At 41.8% G+C, this 24,730-nt stretch overlaps 1 protein-coding gene across 1 annotated transcript in view; it reads left to right on the top strand.

The window, feature by feature from the left end:
- The window catches only part of CAPN5 (calpain 5), an 808,497-nt gene that overhangs the window by 456,194 nt on the left and 327,573 nt on the right, over positions 1-24,730 (top strand). Inside the window, exon 6 of the mRNA XM_044073347.1 lies at positions 3,477-3,554. Within this exon, the coding sequence (XP_043929282.1) occupies positions 3,477-3,554 (78 nt within the window). The remainder of the gene's footprint in view (positions 1-3,476; positions 3,555-24,730) is intronic.

A 24,730-nucleotide genomic window follows, 5' to 3' on the forward strand; every position in this document is an offset into this window, starting at 1 on the left:
ATAACATCAAGCCCCATTGGTAGTTATGTTGTGGAAAATTAAGCTAAAATTACAAATAAAGCACTTAGAGTGATTTTGAGGTGTTAAAATAGGTCAGGAAACAGAATACAGTGAAAAAAAATTTTTTTTTAGTTTTAGGGTGGAGTTTTCCTTTAAAAAATGAAGTCATCACCTTGCAGTTCAAATACTCGTATCTTTGAAACCATAAGTGCAACTAGAAAACTGTAAATGGCAAACTTCAGGATAAATGAATCTTTATATAGGTGGCATTCAATGAGTTTGATGTTTTTAAACTTGATTTTTATAAGCCGGAATAAAAGCAGTGTGAATATTAATTTTGTAATGCATAAACAGCTTATGATGTCTCAGTAACTCTTAAAGCAAGACACATACTGCCAGCAGGATTTTCTTCATACAGCTGTGAGTTTTCATATTAGGCTATGCAGTTCTGTCTGTGATACCCGAACATTGAGATATTTAGACAAATATAAAAAATACAATACAAATAAATCTCTCTCTAGCTGCATTACACAGAGGTCAAATATCAATGCATTTGTGTTTGCCATCATGTATGCTTTAAGATGAAATATTCTGATACCTTGTATGTAGCATGGTTTTAGAATTATTAATGCAAATATGAACAAGAAATATTTTAAAGCCCAGAGGTGTCAGTAAGAGTTAACTGCAGAAATGCCTTGAGGCTCACTTGGCTGTAATGAGTTAAGGTGAGGTACTAATGTCAGAATAGACAAGCGGTACCAGAATAGAGGGAAAAAAAAAAGATGGTGGTAATTTGGGAGAAAGAGTATGCATCAAAGATATTGCTGGTTTATAGTAAATAAAAATGTTAGCTATGCAGTAGCAGTGGACTTTCTAAATACAGAGGTGCTTATTGCTTGACAAACTCTACAGATTCTGCCCTCTGCATGGGTGCTTCTCAGTGCCTTATTTAAATGAGTGAAAGTTCAGTATGTTATAAGGGAGATCACCCCATCTTTTCGCTATTAAGAATGCCTGTGCTTTATTTCTTGTTTTGTTAGCAGCCTGCAGGTTACCAAGGACCTTTACTACTTACGGACTTTTTTTTTTTTTTTTACATGTTAGTAAGTTGTATATACTGGGATACAGGCATAAACAAGTTTATAGAGAAAAAGGCAGTTGAGGTATTTTTGTCTGTGTACAAATTCTATCCATCTCAGTGCAAGGGTTCAGGGAGGGACCAGAGTTGGAAAAGAAATCCTGCATATCCTCCTGTAAGCTTTAAGTTGTTAAAGGTATGTTTTAACATATTGTGATGTGCTACACTTTGAACATTATAGATAGCTGAACTGCCTGTGAATTGATTTTCCTTGCTTCAAGAGTTGTATTTGATCCTGTTTAGTGCACCAAGATTTTGGTAAACTTGGTTTGTTATCTTTAACCACGGTTTAAGAAACGTTCTTGAGTTTAATGAGATTTCTTAATATTGCCATTTGGAAACCATTTCTTAGAGACCATCAACAATGAAATGTGATTTGATAGTTTGAATGTGCTGGGATTTTATGGTCGTTTAACAAAATGCAAATAGTTTACTACTTAGTTTAAATGTGCTGTAAGTTATTGGAACCCATTTAAAGTTTAAAGAGAGAAAATATTAAGTTGTGTGAATTTCGTAGCAACCTTAAGGCATCAGCATGCTGCATAAGAACTGTATGTTTATGCTCACACGTACTGTAGGTGAATAAAGAAGACAGAAAAAGGCCCCGGATAGACCCTTATGGCATCCAGAATTGACAGGATAAGTGCTGTGGGCAATATTTTTGGCAGGTAGTGGTACCCTGGTTCCATTAGGTGAGATAGTTTATGAAGAAAACCTGGAAGTTTGAGTCTAGTCCCTTCTGTGTTTAGATGTTATCAGTTCACTGTGATCCAGTGTCCAGATGTCATACTGTAGTCTAGGTATGCCATTGCCATGCATTGTGTGTGTGCAGGAGTGCATGCCTGTAGATGGAGTTTGGGGGCTTGCTACATTATTTCTCCATAATGCCCCATCTTAGAGCCATATTGTTTTATAGAAGGTGGTGTGTATTTTTAGAAAATTTTATTGGTGTACTACAGAGTCAAATTTTTAGTAGCCATAACCTGTTTGTAGGGATTTAGAAAAGATTTCCATGGGTATGCTACTTTAGTCTTATAGTTCCTTTATACATTTTTGGAAATGTGCTGGTCAGCTGAACTTGTTTCATTGTTGAGGTACTAACTTGTTTTAACTAGAAAGACTAGAGACACCCAAGTTGTATATTTGCTTTCTCCCTTGGCATTTAATTTTTTTCTATGCAAAGTCACTTTCAGAAATGACCTGTTTAAAGTGGCGTAGTTATCCAACCTTGGTACACATGTGGTGCCCGATCAGTGAACTGCATCGGGTGCTGCTTAAGGGTCTGCTTATATCCCTGCACATGCATTATGTTACCTGATTCATCTTAACTGACGCTATAGTGTACATAATCTTCCATGAATAGTTAAATGTCATCTGGTGGATTATTACAATATATTTAACAGATGAGTTTTCACACTGTCTCTACATATGCTTGCTCCAGGGTCTCACATCTGCAGTCAAAAATGGTGATGTTTTCCTTTCCTTCAAATTGTTGTAACCTCAAATGTAGTATATTTAGGGAGTGGGAGTGTAGGAGCAGTGTCCCTACTTTGGGGTTGTAAAGGACGCATCCTGCTTGTAGATATGAATGCACTGCTGTTTATAAATTAGCACCATGGTCATCTCGAATGACTGTTTCCTGTGACTTGTCAGTGAGGCTTCAGCAATCCTGATTTTGGTAGTGTCAGGTAGAGCCATATTAGATAAGTCTATCAATACTTTAATAAACAACAGTAAACATGGTAGTTATTGCTCTATGGTTCCTGACCTTTCAACTTCCGTATAGTACGGCCAGTTCTTTCCCACTTTTGAATGTATACATACATGTATACTTCAAGATGAGAGAATATATTCAAGCTTCTAGAAGATTACACTATTATAAACCTGTTACTGAACCTGTAAGCCTATAACATAATTAGCTGCTTTCTGTCAGACTTCCATAGTACAGATAAATCCCCAGCTTATAGTTTGAAGTTTTAGCCCATTTTAACAACCTGCAGCTTGTTGAGACTTCACGATTGTTGTATTGGAGGGCATCAAACTGTGTTTCTAAGTGGCAGATATTGGAAGGTCGTCAAATCATAACACTATAATTTATTGTACATTAGCCAGGGATGACAAGGGCAGAGGCACACAGTTGCTACACTGTAACATTAGAAAAGTCTGTTAATGTGTTTTAAAATAACTTGGATACTGTGTCACTTTTGTTGGAACATGTTTGTGATAGTCCTCTGAGGTGCGTTATTTCAGTCATTACTGTACCTTTTCCATAATGTAAACTACACGTTGATTATTTCCAGATCTTTAAAAAGACACATGCTCTTCTTTCCCATAACAGTTCTGAGGAGTGGCAAAAAGTGAGCAAAAGTGAGAGAGAGAAGATCGGTGTGACGGTGGAGGATGATGGTGAATTTTGGTGAGTTATTTATGAAAAAAGTTGTGCACACATTTTATAAATCTTCTCATTCTAATCTTTAAAATGCCTGGACTTGTATAATTTATGTTACTGTTTGAAATAGTGGTTTAATTATAAGTGGTACAATGGATATTGCCAGTGTATATGTATAACATGATACAAAATGAAGATTTACACTCTGTATAACATTTTTATAAGCAGAAACATAGTATTTTGTTACTAAGGAAGTACAGGGAAACAAATGCAGAAAGAAGGTAGACTAACTCGGTAAAGGCACGGCTCTTAAAAATAAATATAACTGTAGAAAAAGTAAGTGCTCAACCACCGCGGCTAAAACAAAATCACTTTAGTAAAACACACTCAAAATATAGCAACCAAACATGAGCACTTTGCGATATACCTATCGCTTCATCAGACATTTACCAAATTAGTCATGCAGCTTATATATTCTTTAACCAATGACATTTCCTATCGTAGATCTTAAAAACATACCAACAAGGTGCATCACAAAGACTAAATCCATAAAAATATGTGAAAAATAAACAAGTACATATATTATATAAGTGATAAAAAAAACAAAACTACTCTAGCCTAAAAATGTTTTTCTTCTATACACTTAATGTGGAAGAGGCCGGGCTAGTAGAGATGGCTTTATAGCGACCATCCTATTTCAGTGTCAGATCCAGGATTTTGCAAAGGGGGGGGGGGGGGCGCAGTCTGGAAAGTCGACGAGTGAGGTGAGAAAGCAGAACACCAGGGAAGTGACAAGATCACCTTAACATATTCTGTCAGCATGTGTGAAAACACTGCAACATACAATCAGTTGGAACTCTGTGGGAGTGAACTTAGCATAATGGTTAAGGTCTTCACCTCATAGACGCAAATTACTGTGTTTGATTCTGACCTCTGCTTATTAGCTAGACTTAAAATTATCCTTCAGGGCAGTTAGCCTAATATTCTCCTAGGATCCAAAGAACCTGGTGTAGCTGTGTTAGTGGAGGTACACAACTCCTGTCCAGCACACAGCATATTTACAGACAATACCAGTTGTTTTAAAACATACCTGGAAGATATGTTTGGTTGCCCATGCCAACTGTTATTTTCTAATGCAAAACAGTGTAAGAAACTTCTCGGTGTGGAACATTTTCAATCCATATATATATCTAGTTAATCACTGCATATTAAACTAGATATATATGGATTGAAAATCTTCCACACAGAGAAGTTTCTTACACTGTTTTGTTTCTGGACCCACTATACTTGTTTAGTAGGTTGCTTGAGACTTCGGGGATACCACGGAGATTACTTGAGTTATTTTCTAAAGCAAACCTGACACATGCATTGTGGTATCCTAGCAGAGAGTCCCAGTGAAGGTGATAGCACCCCAACAATACCCTTAGCAAAGTAAATAATTTATGTGAAACCAGCAAAGTTAATTTAAGTAAATAATTTTATGTGCCCGACTGAAGTTCAGTTAATTAAAAAGAGCATAGCAAGTTAAGGAACTACATATTTTGAAAAAAGTCCTAAAAACTAAGTCAGTTAAGTTATATGCAAAGTATGAAAACAAATCTGACTACTGTAGCATTTCACAAAGGACAGGAACACAAAATCTACTTTAATGTCTGATCAGCCTAATATGCAAAGCCGTGGAAAGACTTATTAGGAAACAGGAAACCTCCTAACAGTGATCCCATTTCAGTTTGGATTTGTCAAGGGCAGATCATGCTTACTCAGTCTGGTGGACTTTTTTGAAAAGGTTACCAATGCAATGGAAGAAGGTAAAAGGGTACACACTGCATACCTCAACCTGGTCAAAGCTTTTGACACAATCCCCCCACTCAGGCATTGTAGAAAAGCTAAATAAACTGGGAGTGGCATCCTATTACACACTGGATTACCACCTGGCTCACAGATAGTATGCAAGAAAACAAAATAGGGAAGGTTACCTCCACAAAGGGATGGGTCACCGGTAGAGTCCCCCAGAGTTCTGTGCTGGGACCTTTCCTGTTTAGCATCTACTTCTCTGAAGTAAAACTCAATACCAAAGGGCTCTCGCTGACTTAAGATTGCACATGGCTTCAAGTTAGAAAGCAGTCACTGAATCCCCAAATTACATAGCCATCCTGCAGGAAGGTTTATCCCAAAAAATAACTGGTGCCAGAATCATGGACCGAAAATAAATGTCAATAAATGCATTATTGTATTCTTTGGGAAGTCATCTACCTCAGGGAAGAACCACAATGACATTAAGACCCTATGAGTAGGCTTGTTTGGATTTGGGAAGTTATCTGGACAGTGACCTAAATTTTAACCAATGTGTCTACTGAGGTAAAAAGTCCTTCTATATAGCACAGCTTATAAAAAAGGGGTTATGTCTTCCAGTAGGATGCAGATGATCTTTGTAGCCAGTGATTCACTGCCTGTGTACCCAGGAAGAGTAGGACAGAAGGGGTGAGGGACTATATCACTTGCTCCCTAGTAAGCAACCTGTGCTTCACCACAATGCACTGCTTGCATCTCATTACTGAGCCTGTATTGTATATACAGTAATCAATAACTACTGCTAAGTAGGGCTTCTCCCTTATGCATTGTAGAGAAGCCATGACAATGCTGCAAGACATGCAGATGGTGTATGTATCCTGACAGCCACTGAAGTATACCATCCACTAATTGGTAATGCAGAAGTCCTGCATGTCTAAATCCTATATGTCCATAACCCCGCTACCACGTAAATAGTAAAAATAGCAGGTGTAATAAATATTACTCTGATCTCTGGGCAACTTCTGTTTGATTAGATGCATGGGCACTGGAGGGGAGTGGGTGGGGAAGATAGGAGTGAGTGTTCAATGCCAACACAGCTTTCCTAGGTGGACGGAGGTAGCCTAGGCTCCCTGGAATAGCTGCATGAAGTGCATGGTTAGCTATAATGCTGTAAGAAGTATACTTCTTAAGTTAAGGTTTGACCATGCATGGAAGAGAGCATGCACTTTCTTAATGCAGGAAATGCAGAGCTTGCAAAGATGTGCTTTGTTGTGGGAGGTGGGGCACACTCCCCAGTAGAAGTTTGATGGCAATACTAGTGTGTTTTGACTCTACACTAGCCTCCGGTATGGGTCAGATTGAGCCAAGAGAAGGCTATGGTGGATACAGCAGATCCAGTGAATTCACAGAGGAGCTGGTGGCAGCTGAACATCAGCTGCAGGGAGAAAGGAAATAAACATTCCACTGAACAGCATGTCATTTATCAGTGACTGTGCTGGCCACTGGAACTTTACACAAACTAACTGGAGATATTACTGGGGTTTTGAAAGCATTTATAAACCAGATCCTACAAAGTTTCTCAAGAGTCTACTGTCAAATGCAGTGATGAATAGTCACATGCCTTGGATGCAGGCTGAGTGCACACCTGTGATGCGTGAATTCCACACTGTATGACATGTGCCAGGTAAACTGGGTACAGTGGATGTCACAGACACGGACATCCAGAAACCTTTCACTGATGATGTGACTGCCTGTGCAAATTTATTCCTTAAGTTATTAGGTGATGTTACTACACAGATGCGTGTGCTATCAGTCCCAAAAATATTGTGATGCCAAGTTGGCACTCTTGTGCCAATTACCAGACCATTGAAGGTGGTCAAGGATCATGAGTGCTCTCAGAACAGTGGGAATAGCAATCACACAGTTAGTATGTATATTCGTAACAAAGGTGTGGGTAACAGCCCCCAACATTGTGCCAGCTATCCTTCCGAACCATACTGTCATCACAGACACCACAGTAGGTGGTATACAAGCATGCACACAGGAGTGTGGACATTAACATAAGTGAACGTGTATTAGCTCACCTATAAAAGAGGTTGCATTGCCTAGGCAGCTGTGGGGGAACACTATAGCATACATCCACAAACCCTCTCAGGCATTTAGAGTACATGTATACTGTACAATCCTGTGCGCAGACTTGCATCCCACCTCCACAAGATGATCCTACATGACTGCAGGGCCCACAGGATGATAGTCTACTAACCTCCATCACCACCTATACTGAAATAGCCATCATCAGCATCAGCTGATCATTGTGTAGTGGTCTGTATATGTAGTTAATTTACTTTAAGCAATACTCCATGATAAACATGTCTAAGTAAGCAGTAACATTCCCTCCATGGTGCACCCACATCCATGCCCCAGTGATTCCCAAAATGGAGTCATGTTTTACTAAGAGTAACAAACAGACATCTATTAATTCTTGTCATTGCTGTGAGGACAACCTACTATCCCACAGCAGACCAAGGTCCTCTACCTCCTCCTTAGCATTGTGCTTAATGAAATTAAATTCTAGAATGGCTGTACTCCAGCTTCCATGGCCATCAATGACATTTACATACAAGACCACCTCAACCCACCTGTACTGCCTCAGCTCTTGATTGCCATCTTGACCCATAAGAACGGTGACATCTGTGTAGTGTATATTAACAGTCACCTCAACCCTCCTGCATGATAAAATTCATATTTGTTTTCTAGCCACTCGCTGAAACACAGGTGACAAGACATAAAGTAATTGTTATAATGGCTAACTTCTTCCACACGCAGCCAAACAAATATGCAGGCCAATAAGAAAAGCAGGCCTAAGAAATATACATAGTAGTAAATAAAATGCTTAGCCGCATTCTTTCATTTTATTTATTTAATAAAATCTGCTATCCATACTCGCAGACTGGACCTATTTTAGCTACAGCCCCATTAATACAGCAAGATCACAGCAAGAAATGGAGTTAAAGTTAAGGCTGATAGATGATGTGAAAATTACCAAACTGTGTTGTGGGAAATCAAATCTAAAAATATTCACATATATAAAGTAACCAAATCGTGTGCAGCGTCATAAAAAATGTTTACTTACAGTCATGGAATATGCAACACTCACTCGCAGAACTGCTAGTTAAAATTCTGCACGTGAGTGCGGAATGTTTAAATCTGCGTTGGCACATGCGTGTGCGATGCCGGGTCTTCCTTAAAGGAGAATACTCTGGCACTACAGATGTAAACATGTTCCGCACTCGCGAGTGGCGAGATTTTATTTTTTTCTGCCTTCAGGATGTGTGGGTTAACCAAAAGGAGGAGGCGCGTGCCCCTGCGCCAAAGCCTAAATCCGCCACTGCATTTAAACCCAGGGGGTGGTCTGCCTGCAAAGAGAGGATCCAGGCTAGCTCTCTCATCTGTTCTTCAGATCACCACCCCTAATGTTTTCTCCTACCACTTCTAACACTAAAAACTTAAAGTAATGGTGATCACCTTCATCTGTCACATGTGTTGCTAGAGAATCGTTGAACTTTCTATTCGTGATGTCTCTGTCATGATCAGGTATGCACTCCTTAAAGGAGCGATTGGTCTTCCCAATATAAAAAAAAACATGACAGAGCCCACAGATGGATAAATAAACTAAGTTTCTAGTGGTGCAATTACATTCAACTGAGAACTCTAGCTTGAGATGTTTAAACAGCATACCCAAATGTATAAAACTGCAAACACGACAACCCCTGCATATGGGGTACATTCCCTGATGTTTTGATCTGAGTCTCCACCCTACCTCCTTTCTTGTAACACAACTGTCTCTTCAAATTCAAGTTATTCCTAAAAGAAAACTGTGGTCTGTCTGTTGTAACATCTCCAAGCTCATCTGAAACCATCAAAATTCCCCTGTTTTTTTTGATAATCTCACAAACAGTATTTACATCACTAGAATATGTGAGCGGAAATATCACAATTCTCCCAGTCACATGAGATAGAGTAGTGGTATCTGTATTAGTCTGGGGAGAAAAATAAGCTCTGCCTCCTCTGTCCCTCAGAAAGAACCTGATTTGTACATGCTTCAGTGTCCTTAAATATAGCCTCTTGCTAGACAATCTGCTTATATTTGTTGAAAAGCATGATGTAACATAGCATCAGCCCTGCATAAACCTCATCTCTCTTAGGAATTGACCTTTCAGTAGTACATTACTGGGTATGTGATGAGGATGCATGCTAGCTACTCTTATGCAGCAAGGAATTTTTCTTACAAGGTGTCCTATACAAAGAAGTGTTAAAATCTCCCAGTGCTGTTCTGCTAATGGTCACGTCAAGAAAAGCTATCTCACTACTGGAAAATTGATAGGTAAACTGCAAAAATGTGGTTGTAGAATGCAGATATCTAACAAAATCAGATAGCAGCTGCAGCGAACCACCCCATAACGTAAGGATGTCATCAACAAACCTCTTGTACTATAAAATGTGACAAAACATACTATTGTCCAGGACCATTTCCAGCTCCTGTTGTGCTAGAGCAAGGCTGGGGTAGCTGTTGACACAAGCTGCGCCCATAGCTACACAAACCCTCTGCAAATAAAAATGATCCCTGAACACAAGCACATTATTCTCAAGAATCAATTTGACTAACGCACAGACAAGCTCAACTCTTTCTCTCAAAAAAACTTCTTTTGCTATGTAAATAGGTTCTAATATTCTCTATGCCCCAAGAGTTAGGTATTACTGTGAATAGGGATATGCTACATCCAGTGTCACAAAATTTCTCTCAAAAAATTATTTTGCTATGTAAGTAGGTTCTAATATTCTATATGCCCCAAGAGTTGAGTATTACTGTGAATAGGGGTGCTACATCCAGTGTCACAAAATTTAAGTTCGTCCTGGTAACCAATGAGGCATCTGCTGATACAGATCTTCTAAGAGTGATTTTGAGTCTCTAAGTACTGCCTTTGTTTTATTTAAAACCACACAGTCTCTTATCAACATAGATAAACAGGGGTTCTGTTAACCAGCCTCTGCTGGATATTATTGGACGCATTGGAGGACTAATTAAATCTTAATGCATCTTGGGTAACCTATATAAAATGGGTATCACAGGGTGTTCCACATTACAGAAGATCTATTTAAATATTTTAATCAGTCTTGTCACCAACAAATCAAAAATTAAAAAAGCAACCTTATCCGTGATCCCTGTAACATGGTGCTTGGAAATCTGTAAATACATATCGGTCTCCCAATAACTCCTGCATTTTATAATTATAAAAGTCCCTATCCATAATGTTGGTACATTAAGATCTATGATAGGAAATTGTCATTCATTAAACAATATACAAGTTGCATGACTAATTTAGTAAATGTCTGAAGAAGCAATAGATATATTGCGAAAGTGTTCATGTTTGGGGGTTACATTTGAGTGTGTTTCATTAGTGATGTTATTTTAGCTGTGGTGGTTGAGCACTTTTTTTTGTCTACAAGTGCATGACAACACTTCAGTGTTTTTTCTTTTGCAGTATACAGAGACAGTAGTAATACACTCTTGAAGCAACTGTATATGTTCCTTACTCATTTAACATGAGTAATGTCAGCAGGTAAAGCTGATCTCTGCTGATATTGAGTTTTATCTTTCAATATTAAGAGTTTTATAAAAAAGGATGTTCTTCATCTCACATTGCTGCAGTCCTAACAATTGGGTAATCCGCTGTCCTCGGTCGGCCCGAATATCAAAGTATAAGGCTGACGTCGGTCAGGGCGCATTTGACTGACGTCAGTACGTCAGGGTACAAATGCGCATGACCAGCGTCATATCCTCAGTCTTTTTTGCCGCATGGTCCGATGCAGAAGCAGTATTGCAAGTGCCGGTTGGCGTTCTGAGATTTTTCAATTTAGAAGTTTCAGACCGGGTTCAAAGTTGGCTAAGTACCCCGTTGGGGAATATTTTAGTTTTTTCTTGCCTCAGTCATTTACGCGATGTCAGAAAAAGTTAATAATTGCATTTCTTGTGGGAAACAGATACCGCATAAAGATTATCATACTTTGTGTATTCCTTGCTTAGGGCCTGAGCACGACGTTGTTGGCTGTTGCTCTTGTGCTAGATTTAATAAACGCACTATAAAGAGGCGGTTGGATTGTGCGAGGTTAGTCTTTGGGAAGCGGTGTAACTATAAAATGCCGTCGGATGCTCCGACGCCCGCTTCTTCAAAGAAACGCAAGGACAAGGCAGTTAAGCCTAGGCTTGAAGAACCGTCAGTACCTGACGCCAGTTCTTTAGAGGTGTCGGTGGAGCCGGTGGCTCCACCAGAGGTTTCTTTGTGTTCACAGGGGGAGACCTTGTTATTACAAGATGTGGCCTCTCAAGAGACTAGTCAGGCTGAGGGGGCTTCTCATATTACTATACTCCCCTCCCTTCCTAAGATGGCTAGGCCCTCTCCTTCTGTTTCCAAGGCTTCCCCCAGGGGCAGGCCAGGTTTGGCTTCAGTTAGTGTTACCCCTAGCTCTTCAGGTACTGTGCCCAAGAAGCATATGCTTAAAATGGCAGAAGATTTGATTACTTTTATTAGGGGTTCTATGCCCCCTCCTCATAAGCGGCCTAGGGTGGAGCCTGAGCTGGGGGGTTTTGAGCAGGCTTCAGATGTTTCAGAGTCTTCGGCTGAAGACTTGCAGGAGTACTCTCCTTATTCTGATTCTGATGTGGATGATTCTACTCCTTCTGCTACTCCCCTGAGGATTTTTCTTTTCAGAAACTCTTCATTCCATGAGGGAGCATTTTAAGTGGGAAGGTCAGGACTTCTCTGATTCCAGAAAAAGGCTTAGGGAATTTCTGTTGTTACCCCAGCATAGGCCTTTGGCTATACCTCCTGTTTTGACTGTAGTGGAAGATGTTTTTATGGAAGCTTCTCTTAATCCTGATTCTTTGCCTCCTGCTCCTGTTAAGCAGGATAGGTATTACAGGGTGCCTGAAGCTCATAAGTATCTTTTTAAGAGTCCTAGGGCAGACCCGGAAACTGTTAGCCATGGGCCTAAAGGTGTTAAGGCTTCTGTTGTTAAGAATCCGGTTCCTGCAGACAAGGAGGCTAGGGCCTTGGATAGATGGGGCAAGAAAGTCTATACTTCTTCCACTCTTGCTATGAGGGCTCTGAATTGCCAGTTTCACATGTTGAAATACCAAAATTATCTCCTTTCACAATTGAAATCTAAGGTTGATGCTCTGGCAGTAGGTATTGATTGTAAGGAGTTGCAAGATTTAGTGCACGTTTCTGAACAGGTGGGTAAGCATTCTTTGCAATGTGGTTTTGATGCTGTACAGGCCTCGTCTAGGGTGGCTGCCACTGGGTCAGTTCTTCGCCGGCACGCCTGGCTGAGGGATCAGAATTTGTCTGAACATGTTAAAACAAGGATTTTAGATGCTCCTTTACAATCTGACGTGTTGTTTGGTCCTCCTGTTGAGACAGTTTTAAAGAAAATGGAGGACAAAGCTAAGTCTATGCAGACTGTTAAAGATTTTTTGCAAGTCCAGCCTCCAAAGTTTAGTAGAAATTGGCCTACTAAGGGGTGGACGTATCCTTCTTATGATTCCCAGTCTAGGGGTAGATCTAGACGTGGTAAGGGCAGAGCTCAGGGCTCTTTCAGGCCTAGAACAGGAAGTTCTCCTGCACAGGCTTCGGTGAGGGCAGGGGTCAGTCCTTTCGTAAGCAGACCCAATGACCTACCTTTTCAGCTGCCAGAGCCTGCTCGTCTGGCAGCACCTTTGGGGGGACGGTTGGCACTTTTCAAAGAAAATTGGTGTTTAATTACCCAAGACAGATGGGTATTGGATATCATACACCACGGCTACAGGTTTTATTTCCATACCTTGCCTCCTTTCACAGGCATGCCAGACGTTCCTCCTCAACAAAGAATAGAGGCTCACAAGCAGGTTTCTCTGTTGCTCCGACTAGGGGCCATACAGCCGGTCCCTCTGCCAGAAGTGGGCCTAGGATTTTATTCTCGCCTGTTCCTAGTACCAAAGAAGGGGAACACATGGAGACCAATTTTGGATTTATCTATCCTCAACACTTATCTGGACATTCCCAAGTTCAAAATGTTGACGTTGCAGCAGCTTTTACCTCTGCTGGGCAAAGATCATTGGATGGTAACTTTGGATCTCAAGGAGACTTACCTTCATGTTCCTATCAGACTAGGTTGCAGAAAGTATCTGCGTTTTCGAGCTGGGACTTCTCACTATCAGTTCTCTGCATTGCCCTTTGGCTTATCTACTGCGCCCAGAGTGTTCACGAAAATTCTGGCTCCAGTGATAGCTTTCTTCAGACTAAAAGGAATACAGATCTATCCTTATTTGGATGACTGCCTAATTCTGGCTCAAGGAAGAGAAGAGCTCCTTCATCATTTGGAATATGTGATAGCAGTGCTAAGATGCCTAGGGTATTCTGTGAACGAAATAAAGTCCAGTCTAGTACCCTCTCAAGACATGTGCTTTCTGGGTGTGAGACTGAATACAGCATCCCAGATGGCCTTTTTAACCCCGGACAAACAAAAGAGTCTATCCCTTTACTTCCATCAACCATCTCATCAGTCCGGGCTGACTGCAAGGACAGTCCTTCAAGCCTTAGGGTTCATGGCATCTTGTATTCTGGTGCTTCCCAATGCCAAACTGCATATGAGGAAGCTACAATGGTATCTCAAAAATGTATGGACACAGCACTGCCAGGATCTGGACACTGTCATTCAAATAATACCTTGCATTCAAAAGGAATTTTTGTGGTGGGCTCAGGAATGTCACCTAAACAAGGGACTCTCTGTGACCCGGCCAGAGGCGAGTCAGATTTTAACGACAGATGCCTCAGACAAAGCTTGGGGAGCTCATCTCAATGGAAAGTGGATACAAAACAAGTGGCCTGTCAGACTACAACATCTACATATCAACATGAAGGAGATGTTAGCAGTCCAGTTTGCATTAATTGCTTTCAAGGAATTACTTCTTCCAGGGCAGGTGTTGATTCTAACAGACAACACAACTGTCATGTGGTACATCAACAAGCAAGGGGGAACATTCTTATCCTCTATGCAGGCAAGCAATGATTTTGTGGGAGACTGCTCTCAGTTTACAGCTCAATCTTCAGGCAAGGTTTCTGCCAGGAGCACAGAACTCCTTAGCAGATGTGTTGAGCAGACGAATTATGGATCCCCACGTGTGGAAATTGGATCCTCATGTATTTCAGAAATTGACAGTGTCATGGGGAACTCCAGACATAGATCTGTTCGCTTCTCCACTAAACCATCAGCTGCCAAAGTTTTGCACAAAAAGGTTTCATCCCACAGCTTGGAGAGTGGATGCTCTTTCCTTCAATTGGAGCAATCTTCATGTGTATGCCTTTCCACCTCTGCCTCGCCTCCTAAAGGTACTTCTGAAAGTCAGACAGGACAAGCCAAGGATGATCTTAATAGCTCCGGATTGGCCTCGACAACACTGGTACCCATTACTGAGAAGTCTGGTATGGAAGCCTCCATGGCCTTTGCCTTGATTCCACACCTGTTGTCGCAGGAGGACAGCCATTTGCTAAATGTCAAGCTTCACTCTCTGCACCTCACAGCCTGGCATATTCTGTTTTGAACCATAGTGGGCCTCCACTTCCTCAGCAAGTTTTGAATGTTATCTTGGAAGCTAGGAGGCCTAGTACAAGGAAAGTGTACGCAGACAAATGGAAGAGATTTTTGTTTTGGAGTGCAGCAAAAGATTTTGATGTTTCTGAGCCTAATTTGTGTGTGGCTCTTCAATATCTTACTGAGTTACTAGACAAAGGTTTGTCTTTCTCTTCTATTAAAGTTCATGCTGCAGCAATTTCAGCTCACTATGATTGCAACCCACCATTGTTTTCTCATCCTTTGTTCAAGCAATTTCTTAGAGGGGCAAAGAATATAAGACCCCCACGAAGAGCTCCTACTCCTGCTTGGGATCTCAATTTTGTGTTGGAGAAACTCACTCTACAACCTTTTGAGCCTGCAGCTACTGCTGAGTTGAAGTATTTATCATGGAAGACTGCTTTTTTGTTGGCCATTACCTCTGCAAGACGGGTTTCTGAATTACAGGCCCTTATGGCAGTTGAGCCTTTCTTGATTTTCCATAAGGATAGGGTATCATTACGTACTAATCCTTCCTTTATGCCTAAGGTGGTTTCTAGTGTGGCTTTGAACCAAACTATTCATTTGCCTACATTTTATGCAAATCCCCAAAATAAAGGGGAAAAGATTTTGCACACTTTAGATGTCCACAGGCAGTTGCGTTATTATTTGGACAGAACTAAAGGTTTCAGGCAGTCTCAGCAGTTGTTTGTTTCTTTTGCTTTGAGTTCTCAGGGCAAGCCTGTATCAAAACAAACTATTTCTAAGTGGATTGGGTTTTGCATTGCTTTCTGTTATTCCCATCATGGCAAGGAGATTCCAGCTGGGATTAGGCCTCATTCCACTAGGGCTACTGCCACTTCAACAGCTTTTTTGAGGGGAGTGGCAACCAAGGATATTTTGGAGGCAGCTACTTGGAGTTCTGTACATACTTTCTCTAAGCATTATCACCTGCCACTTTACTCTAAGTCTAGGGCTGGTTTTGCCACTGCTGTTTTGCAGGGCATTTTGGCAGCTCCTGCTTCCTTGTAGCCATCCTCCCTTATCTCTGCTTTGGGATTCTACCCAATTGTTAGGACTGCAGCAATGTGAGATGAAGAACATAGTACAGTTTTGTACCTACCATAAATGTAGATGTTCGAAGATCCGCATTGCTGCAGTCCAATTTACCCTCCCTCCTTCCCCTCTGTTGTTAGAGGTGGTTGTGTGGGTTGGGTTGTACATTTTGTGTATATTGTATATATTGTACTATAGTTAGTGCAAGGGTGGTTGGTTGGTTGTTTGCTGTCTTTTGGTTTTAACCTTTCTTTTTAGGGTCTTCTGACATCTGGGGCAAGAAAAGACTGAGGATATGACGCCGGTCATGCGCATTTGTACCCTGACGTACTGACGTCAGTCAAATGCGCCCTGACCGACGTCAGCCTTATACTTTGATATTCGGGCCGACCGAGGACAGCGGACTACCCAATTGTTAGGACTGCAGCAATGTGGATCTTCGAACATCTACATTTATGGTAGGTACAAAACTGTACTTTATATAAAAAGGTTACAGAGTGAAGGAGCCCCCTTGAAAAGGGAAGGAGGAGGAAGCAAGTCTGTTCTGGAAAGAGTAAGTGCAGGTGTACAAACTTCTACCAAATGGTGAATTTCTTGGGTAGGTATAAATTTGAAATTTGTTAAACCATGTTTCCATTCTTCAGTGGATGTGCACATTTGAAAAATAAAATCTTAAATGTCTAAGATCCCCCCCCCCCCATATGACAAGTCATGGAGCAAACTAAGTGAAGCATGCAAAGATTTCCCCACTGTAGTAATCTTCTCTACTTACTGAAAGCTTTTTTCACTTTAGTGCAGTTGACCTGTTCTCAACAGGACAGATCTGTGGATGTTATTCAATGAAACCTCCAAGTCTTCCTATACTCTGTAGGGCAATACAATAGTGTGTGCTCCAGGGCAGAGATACAAATAGATATTAAAGAAAAAAAATCAATATACCATAATTCCTTGGATTTTATAAGTTAACTTTCTGAATTCCATACATTTTACAGAGATGCTGCCCCAGTACTGTTAAGAGCATTGTTACTGGCTATTTTTGTTTTAGTTATTTGTTAATCATGTCAGCCCACTTGACACAAGTGTCCAGTTATCAATGAGATCCCAGGAACACTGCCTGGATAATTCTTTTGCTCAGTCTCACAGTAGGAAAATGAGTCTGAGGGTATCAAACCATGAACTATAGGACGCAGTGTGTTCGCCTTTCATAGCCTTCAGGACCACAGTAGTATGACTTAATGGGAATTGTGGTCGCACTGACAGATTAGTACTATCATGTAGGAACATAATTTGTGAGAGATGCAATTACATTAAGAACCTGGAGTTTGAGCTCTCTCCCTCACAAGCTAGTATATCTGGCACTGAGAAGGTTGTCGTCAAAATCACTACACCTCAACCTCCACACACACACACACACACACACACACACATATCTAATATATATATATATATATATATATATATATATATATATAGATATATATAGATATATATAGATATATATATATATAGATATGCTGAGGTTCTCCACAAAAACAAAACAAACAAAGGAGACCTCAGAGGCAAAAACACATGCAAACTTTACAACCCTCCACATTGCATACCACACATAGTCCACACCACCTGTCTCTCGCAACCACTAAGGCCTAACCCTATACCCAACATATTGGCCATAGGAGACTCCATTGTGAGGCATACAGATGTGCCTCTCACGAGGCTGGATAAGGAGAAAGTCACAGTTAGTAGTTTAGTAGGTGCCAGAATCTGCCATATCACACACACACACACACACACACACACACACACACACACACACACACACACACACACACTTAAGTCTCTCAACAACAAGTACTGTTATGACTGTCATAGTCCATGTTGGCGTGAATGATTTGAGACTTACCTCCCTGGACTATATGAAAGAGACACATGCTTGGGTTCACTGAATGTGTCCCAGGCAGGTATGTCCCTAGCCTTAAGCAGCATTCTGCTGTCACCCAGAATGATGCCTCAATTCAAACAAAAAATGATTGACTTTAACAACTGGCTCAGTTTCTGGTGTCATTCCAGGGAGGATCCAGTACCCGATAGCCTGGGAAGATATGATCAGCAGACAATGATGCTTTGCTAGAGATGGCCTGTATCTGTCTCACTTCGGCTTCAGGCTTCTGGCAAAGGCTCTTGCCTCCCTCATAGTGCCTTTTTTAGGAAAAGTCGTGAGGTCAATAATACCAACATAAAAATTTCAACAAAATGCAAATTAAAGGTCATGCTGCTAAATGCTAGGAGTCTAAACATGAAACTGCACTTACTGCAAGCATTCTTAACCCTGGAAGATGCTAACATTTGTGCAGTCACAGAAACCTGGTTCAAAACTGCGGCAAGCACCCCAGCCTTACCTTGGCTACTCATCCCATCATACATTCAGACCCCAAACTGTGGACAGCAAAGCCAAAGAAGGTGGAGTTTATAGATAGATATATAGATGGATGGATATATATATATATATATATATATATATATATATATATTTTTTTTTTTTTTTTTTTTTTTTTAAAGACACACACACCTCCAGGCTGGTCAGACAGTATGACGCACAGGAGGCACTGCAGGTGCAGTTAACAATTGGCAAGACCCCTGTTCAAATCATAGCTAGCTGCAGGCCCCCAAATTTGACTCGATGCCCAGTCCACCTATTTGGACCTATTCGAATTTTATCAAGATTCAATCCTTTACCCTGATCCTGGGCAACTTTAACAACCCAACCATAGAATGGAAAAACTACTCATGCCAGAACACAAATGCCCAGAGATTCCTCTGTTTTATCACTGCAAATGCCTTGGAACAGCTAGTGGATACCCCCAGAAGAGGTGATGATATCTTGGACTTGGTATTAACCAACATGAGTAACCACTGCCACACCCCTACAGTGTCATCTTCCCTGGTAAGATCCGACCATAAAGCGGTCACTTTCGAAGTCACCATCTCTACTGACACCCATCTAGCTAGGGTCAAACAAAAAAAAAACTTCTCCTAAGCGGATTACAACCTCCTGAGGGATGGTGTAAACAGCTTTATAGCCCCTTCCCCCTCTCTTTGAACTGGCACCAAAGTACTATATGAGCATTTATATAGATACATGGAATCAGGAGTACCCGACAGGGCAAAATCATCCTCCACAAGGAAGAGTAAACCTTGTCTGGTGGACATCTGCAATAAATAAACTATATAATAAAAGGAAAATAATTGCTGTCCGGAGCCAAGAAGGAGCAGGTGCCCAATTGGAAGCAATCTCTCCTTAGCCTGAACAAGCAAATAAGAGCACTAGTGAAATCCTCTAAAGCCAATTTAGAGTGCAAATTGGCCACATCTACTAGTGACAGTCGTAAAGCCTTCTTCACATATGTCCGCAGTCTCAAAGGAAGCACCCAGATCTGTTCAGAACTGGTGGTCAAGGACACCACATACACAAATACTGTAGATATAGCCAACCTACTGGCTGACAGATGCAGCAAAAACTTCACCCCTCTGCCACCCCAGTCAGTAAAGCAGGCCATCCCCAGTACCTGACCCCCTCCTCTTATCTCTAGGGAACAGGTCATCACTGCCCTCTCAAAGGCAAAAAAAAATACAGCCTCCATGGGACCCGATAACATCCCAGGCTGCATCCTACATGAACTCAAACATGAACTTGCTGCACCATTAGGCACCCTATTCAACCAAAGCCCGAGTACCGGCTTTATCCCAGCCGAGTGGAGGACAGCCACTGTCATTCCTTTACACAAAGGTGGAGCGTCCACCGATCCGGGAAATTATAGACCCATCAGCCTAACTAGCCTGATCTGCAAGGTCATGGAACGGATTAACATGGGTCATATTAACGGGGAAATCAGCAACCTCCAAACACTCAACCTCACACAGTTTGGCTTTGTCAAGGGGAGGGCATGTCTGTTAAATCTGGTCGACTTCTTTGAGACAGCTACCAAAGCCATGGATAAGGAGAAGACTGCACATCGCCTACCTTGACCTGGCCAAAGCCTTCGACACTATTCCCCACTCGGGCATAATAGATACTCTCTCAACTAGGCATCAATCCATATGTTACCAGATGGGTAGCAAGCTGGATCACTGATGGAACCCACCTAGTCAAAATAGGGGAAGCCTCTTCAAGCAGTAGACCCGTAACGAGCATCATACCCCAGGCATCGGTCTCATGGCGTCTTATTCGGGATATGCTTCTTTGAGGTGCAGGCCAAAGGCAGTGGGCTGTGGCTGACGAAGTTTGCAGATGACTAAGCTGGGCATGGTCATCAATTCCCCAAGTGATGTGGACGTCTTCCATGAGGGTCTCACCCAAACAAATGACTGGTGCCAGAAACATGGCCTCAAGCCGAATGCCAAAAAATGCATAATCATCCCTTTTGGGGAGAGTGATTTCCCCACATATCACATTAATAACGTCCTAAGCATGCAATCAGTTGAGGGATTTGGGCACCCAGGTTGATAGCAACCTGACTTTTTTGACAACCATGTTGCTTCTGTTCTATGCAAAGCTTTCTACATGGCCCACCTCATAAGCAAGGGGGATCTCATCCAGGGACAAGGTCATAACATACCTGTAGTCTTCCCTTATAAGTCCATTAATTGAGTGCACTGCCCCCTTCGGCATGTACCTCGCAAAGCACATGCAGCTGTAGAGACCACTGAGGTTGCTCACCAGAAAAATCCAGGGCCTCAAACATCGACCCTTCACAAACAGGCTAAAAGCCCTGTCCTTTTACTTAGTTTCATACAGACTGCTCAGAGGTGACTTCTGTCTGGCATACAAAGCCATCTCCGACCCCACCTTGATGGGACTGCTGCATATCTATATGTCAAGCTCCACTCTAGTAACTCGCATGCGTGACTTCAGCCAAGTCTGTGACATCAATAGGACTTGTTGGCGGGACAGATTTGTGTCCCAGAGACTTCCCCATCTGTGGAATAGACTCCCTCTCCACGTCAAGTAGAGTACCTCATTATCCCTTTTTAAGCACAACCTGGATAACTGGATGGGAAACCGAAAATAACACCCCTGGGACTCTACCTGTGTCCCTGCTGGACAGGGGCTTTGGAGGCTGACTTGTTTAAATATGGGTTAAACTCTTGGCTGGGCTTATAAGTGCCTTGGGGCCAATAGCCTAGTAACTTCCTATGATCAGATCAAATCAGATCGGTGTGGACTGCGTGATTTGGAAAATAGATTAAAGGGGGTCATTTGTTATGGTCTTTTGAGGCTTTTACCTGGCACTAATCAAGGAGAACCATATTCGTGAGTTGAATAAAGAGATGACTTTACCCGTCATCTTACTGGAATTGAATGAGTCTTGCTTAGAAGAAAGTTTTCTGTTAAAGCAGCATTTTTCATGTTTCAAATACTTCAAATGGTCTTTCTGCAGTAGGTGACATCTGGTTAACTTCTTACTGATGAATATATTTTGCCACAGTTTTCAGTCTTTAATTCCTATATGCTTGTTTGCTTGTGTCAGTGTGTGCCATAGCATCACCATGCCAATCCATAGGAGTGCATCTTTCTCCTATGCTTCCTAGTTCTGTTGACTGTTTGTACTTAAATGGCACGTATAATAGTGTACTTTGAAAGTTCCTGATTTTAATGCCAAATTAGTTGAAGTCTTTAATGGGCGATGCAGTGGTGCAGCAGATGTTCTTAGTGTTTCACTGTTGCAGTCATTACATTTGGGTAATCTGCTTGCAGGTTGCCCTCAGTCGGCCTGATTAACAAAGTCTTGGGTCCTGCGGTGGTTGCTGTCCCTTCTTCCATGACGTCATGTCGTCAGGGGTATAAAACACGCAGTTGACACCATTACATCAGTCTTTGTTGCTGTGCGGTGCACAAAACAGAAGCAGTTTGCAAGTGCCAGTCGGCCGACTCCTAAAATTACGTTTTCGAGTTTCAGAACCGAAGTCTTCAACTAAACGCCAAGTACCCTGTTGGGGAAGCTTTTTCTTGCTCCTTACCGATGTCAGTAAAAGTTAATAATTGCATTACTTGTGGAAAGCAAATACCTCATAAAGATTTTCATTCGTTCTGTATTCCTTGCCTAGGCCCTGACCACGATGTACCTTGCTCTCGGTTTTGTGCTTTATTTAATCAGCACACTATCCGTCGTCTGTATATTTTTGCCTTTAAATATTTCGGTTCTTGGTTTAATTATCCAGAAATGTTGTCGGTTAGCCATCCGACTACCGTGATTCAGAAAAAATGCAAAGATAAAGACAGACTGAGGTCTAAAAATGCTGACAACGCTTCTCCTAAGCCAGTCGCCAGTTCGCCGGTACTCAGTGAGGCGCTTTTGCAGCCCGTGAAACCGGTACTTCTGATTTGCAGGCCTCTACTGAGACCCGTTCGGAGTCCAGTATGCCACGGCCTCTATTGAGACCCGTTCGTAGTCTGGTATGCCGCGAGATACTTCAACTATGGAACCCGCGGATGTCTCTAGCTTGGATGGGTCTGGAGTCGCTGTACAGGCAGTGGCTTCTGAGGGTATATTCAGGCCTACGGACTCTAATATTAAATCAACGCCTCCTTCATTACTAAGGCCTAAATCTCGATCCATGTCTAAAAAACCGATGCCCAGGCCACATGCTCAGGCCTCTATGCCTAAAAAACAAATGATAAAAATGGCTGAAGATCTAATAACCCTAATCAGGGGTAGCCAAATCCCCCCCCCCCCCCAAAGACCTAGGGCTGAGCTTGATTATGAATCTTCTGATCAGGATTCTGTTTTTTCTGACTCTTCTGATGACCTGGATTTGTCCTTACCTACTTATGAGAATTCTGATGCAGAGGATTCTATTCCCTCTGCTTCCCCTCCTGAGAATTTTTCTTTTGGGGAAACCTTACATACTCTAAGGGAGCATTTTCACTGGGAAAGCCAGGAATTTTCTGGTTCAAAAAAGAGGCTTAGGGATTTCCTTCTCCTACCTCAGCATAGGCCTTTGGCTATTCTTCCTGTACTAGACATTGTTGAAGATGCTTTCTCGGAATCCAGTTTGGCCCCTTATTCCCTGCCTCCTGCTCCCAGTAAACCTGACAGATACTACAGGGTCCCAGATTCCCACAAGTTCCTTTTCAAAAATCCTATTGCAGATCCAGAGACTATTTCACAGGGGCCCAAGGGCATTAAGGCCTGCACTGCTAAAAATCCTACCCCTTCTGATAGAGACTCCAAGGTGCTGGATAGATGGGGTAAAAAGGTTTATACTTCAGCAACCTTGGCAATTAGAGCTTTAAACTGCCAATTTCATATGTTAAAATATCAGAAACATGTTATTGGACTGCTTAAACAGAAAATCATGTTGATTCCTGACTGTGTGGAAAATAAAGACTTACAGGAGTTAATGCATTCTGCTGAACAAGTTGGAAAACATACTTTGCAATGCGGTTTTGATTCTTTAGAGGCCTCTTGCAGGGCTGCTGTTACTGGGTCTGTGCTTAGAAGGCATGCTTAGCTTAAGGATCAGTCTTTGCCTGGTCATGTTAAAGCTAAATTGTTGGATACTCCCTTAAGTCAGGACCACCTGTTTGGCAACAAGGCTGAAGAAGTTCTTAAAAAGATGGAAGATAAAGCTAAATCTGTGCAAATTGTTAAAAATTTCTTACAAGTTCAGCCTCCTAGATTTAGTAGGCACTGGCCCTCTAAGAATTGGTTCTTTCTAGCCCCTTCCAGGTCTTCTCAAACCAAACCCAAACACAGCAAAAACCCCAGGTTTCAGTCCCAGGGGACACACAGAACTAAGCAGTGTGTGTGTGTGTGTGTGTGTGTGTGGGGGGGGGGGGGGGCACCACTTCCAAATCTGGGAATAATAAGACTCCCTCCTATGGTAAACTGTCTCAATGACTTCCTTTTAAAATTTCCAAGCACTTATCAACTGACTGCCCCTTTGGGGGGAAAGACTGCTCTTCATGCAAAGAATTGGGAACTCATTACCCAGGACAAATGGGTTTTAAATAGTGTCCCAGGGACACAGATTTCACTTCCACAAGTTGCCAACACCAAGCAGGTGGCCGGACCTACTCCCAAGTCATTGGGCAGAGGCCCCAAAACAAGTACTTTCTCTCTTAAGCATGGGGGGCTATTCAACTGGTACCAGAAGTGGAAAAAGGACAAGGTTTCTACTCAAGACTTTTCCTGGTACCCAGAAAAGGCAATTCATGGTGTCCTACCTTGGAACTGTCTACTCCTAAACACCTTTTTGTAGATTCCAAAATTCAAGATGCTGACTCTTCACCAATTACTTCTTATGCTAGGCAAAGATGCCTGGTTGGCAACACTAGATTTAAAAGAAACATACCTGCACATCCCAATCGGGGAAACTTGCAGAAGACACCTACTCTTCAAAGCAGGCTGCACGCACTATCAGTTCTCTGCACTGCTCTTTGGCTTATCTACTGCGCCCAGGGTATTCACAAAGTGCCAATCTCCAGTTATTGCATTTTGCAGACAAAAAAATATTCAAATATACCCATACCTGGACAATTGTCTAATTCAGGCAGAAAGCCAGGACATACTTTTGAATCATCTGGCCTTGGTACAAAGGGTTCTAACTTGTCTGGGGTATACCATAAACGAAAAGAAATCACACCTCGTACACTGTCAGCAAATTATATTCCTGGGAGCAATCTTGAATACAGCTTGCCAGATGGCTTA

The sequence above is a fragment of the Protopterus annectens genome, chromosome 5.part1 (assembly GCF_019279795.1).
Source record: "Protopterus annectens isolate FY-2018-M chromosome 5.part1, PAN1.0, whole genome shotgun sequence".
Lineage (NCBI taxonomy): Eukaryota > Metazoa > Chordata > Ceratodontiformes > Protopteridae > Protopterus > Protopterus annectens.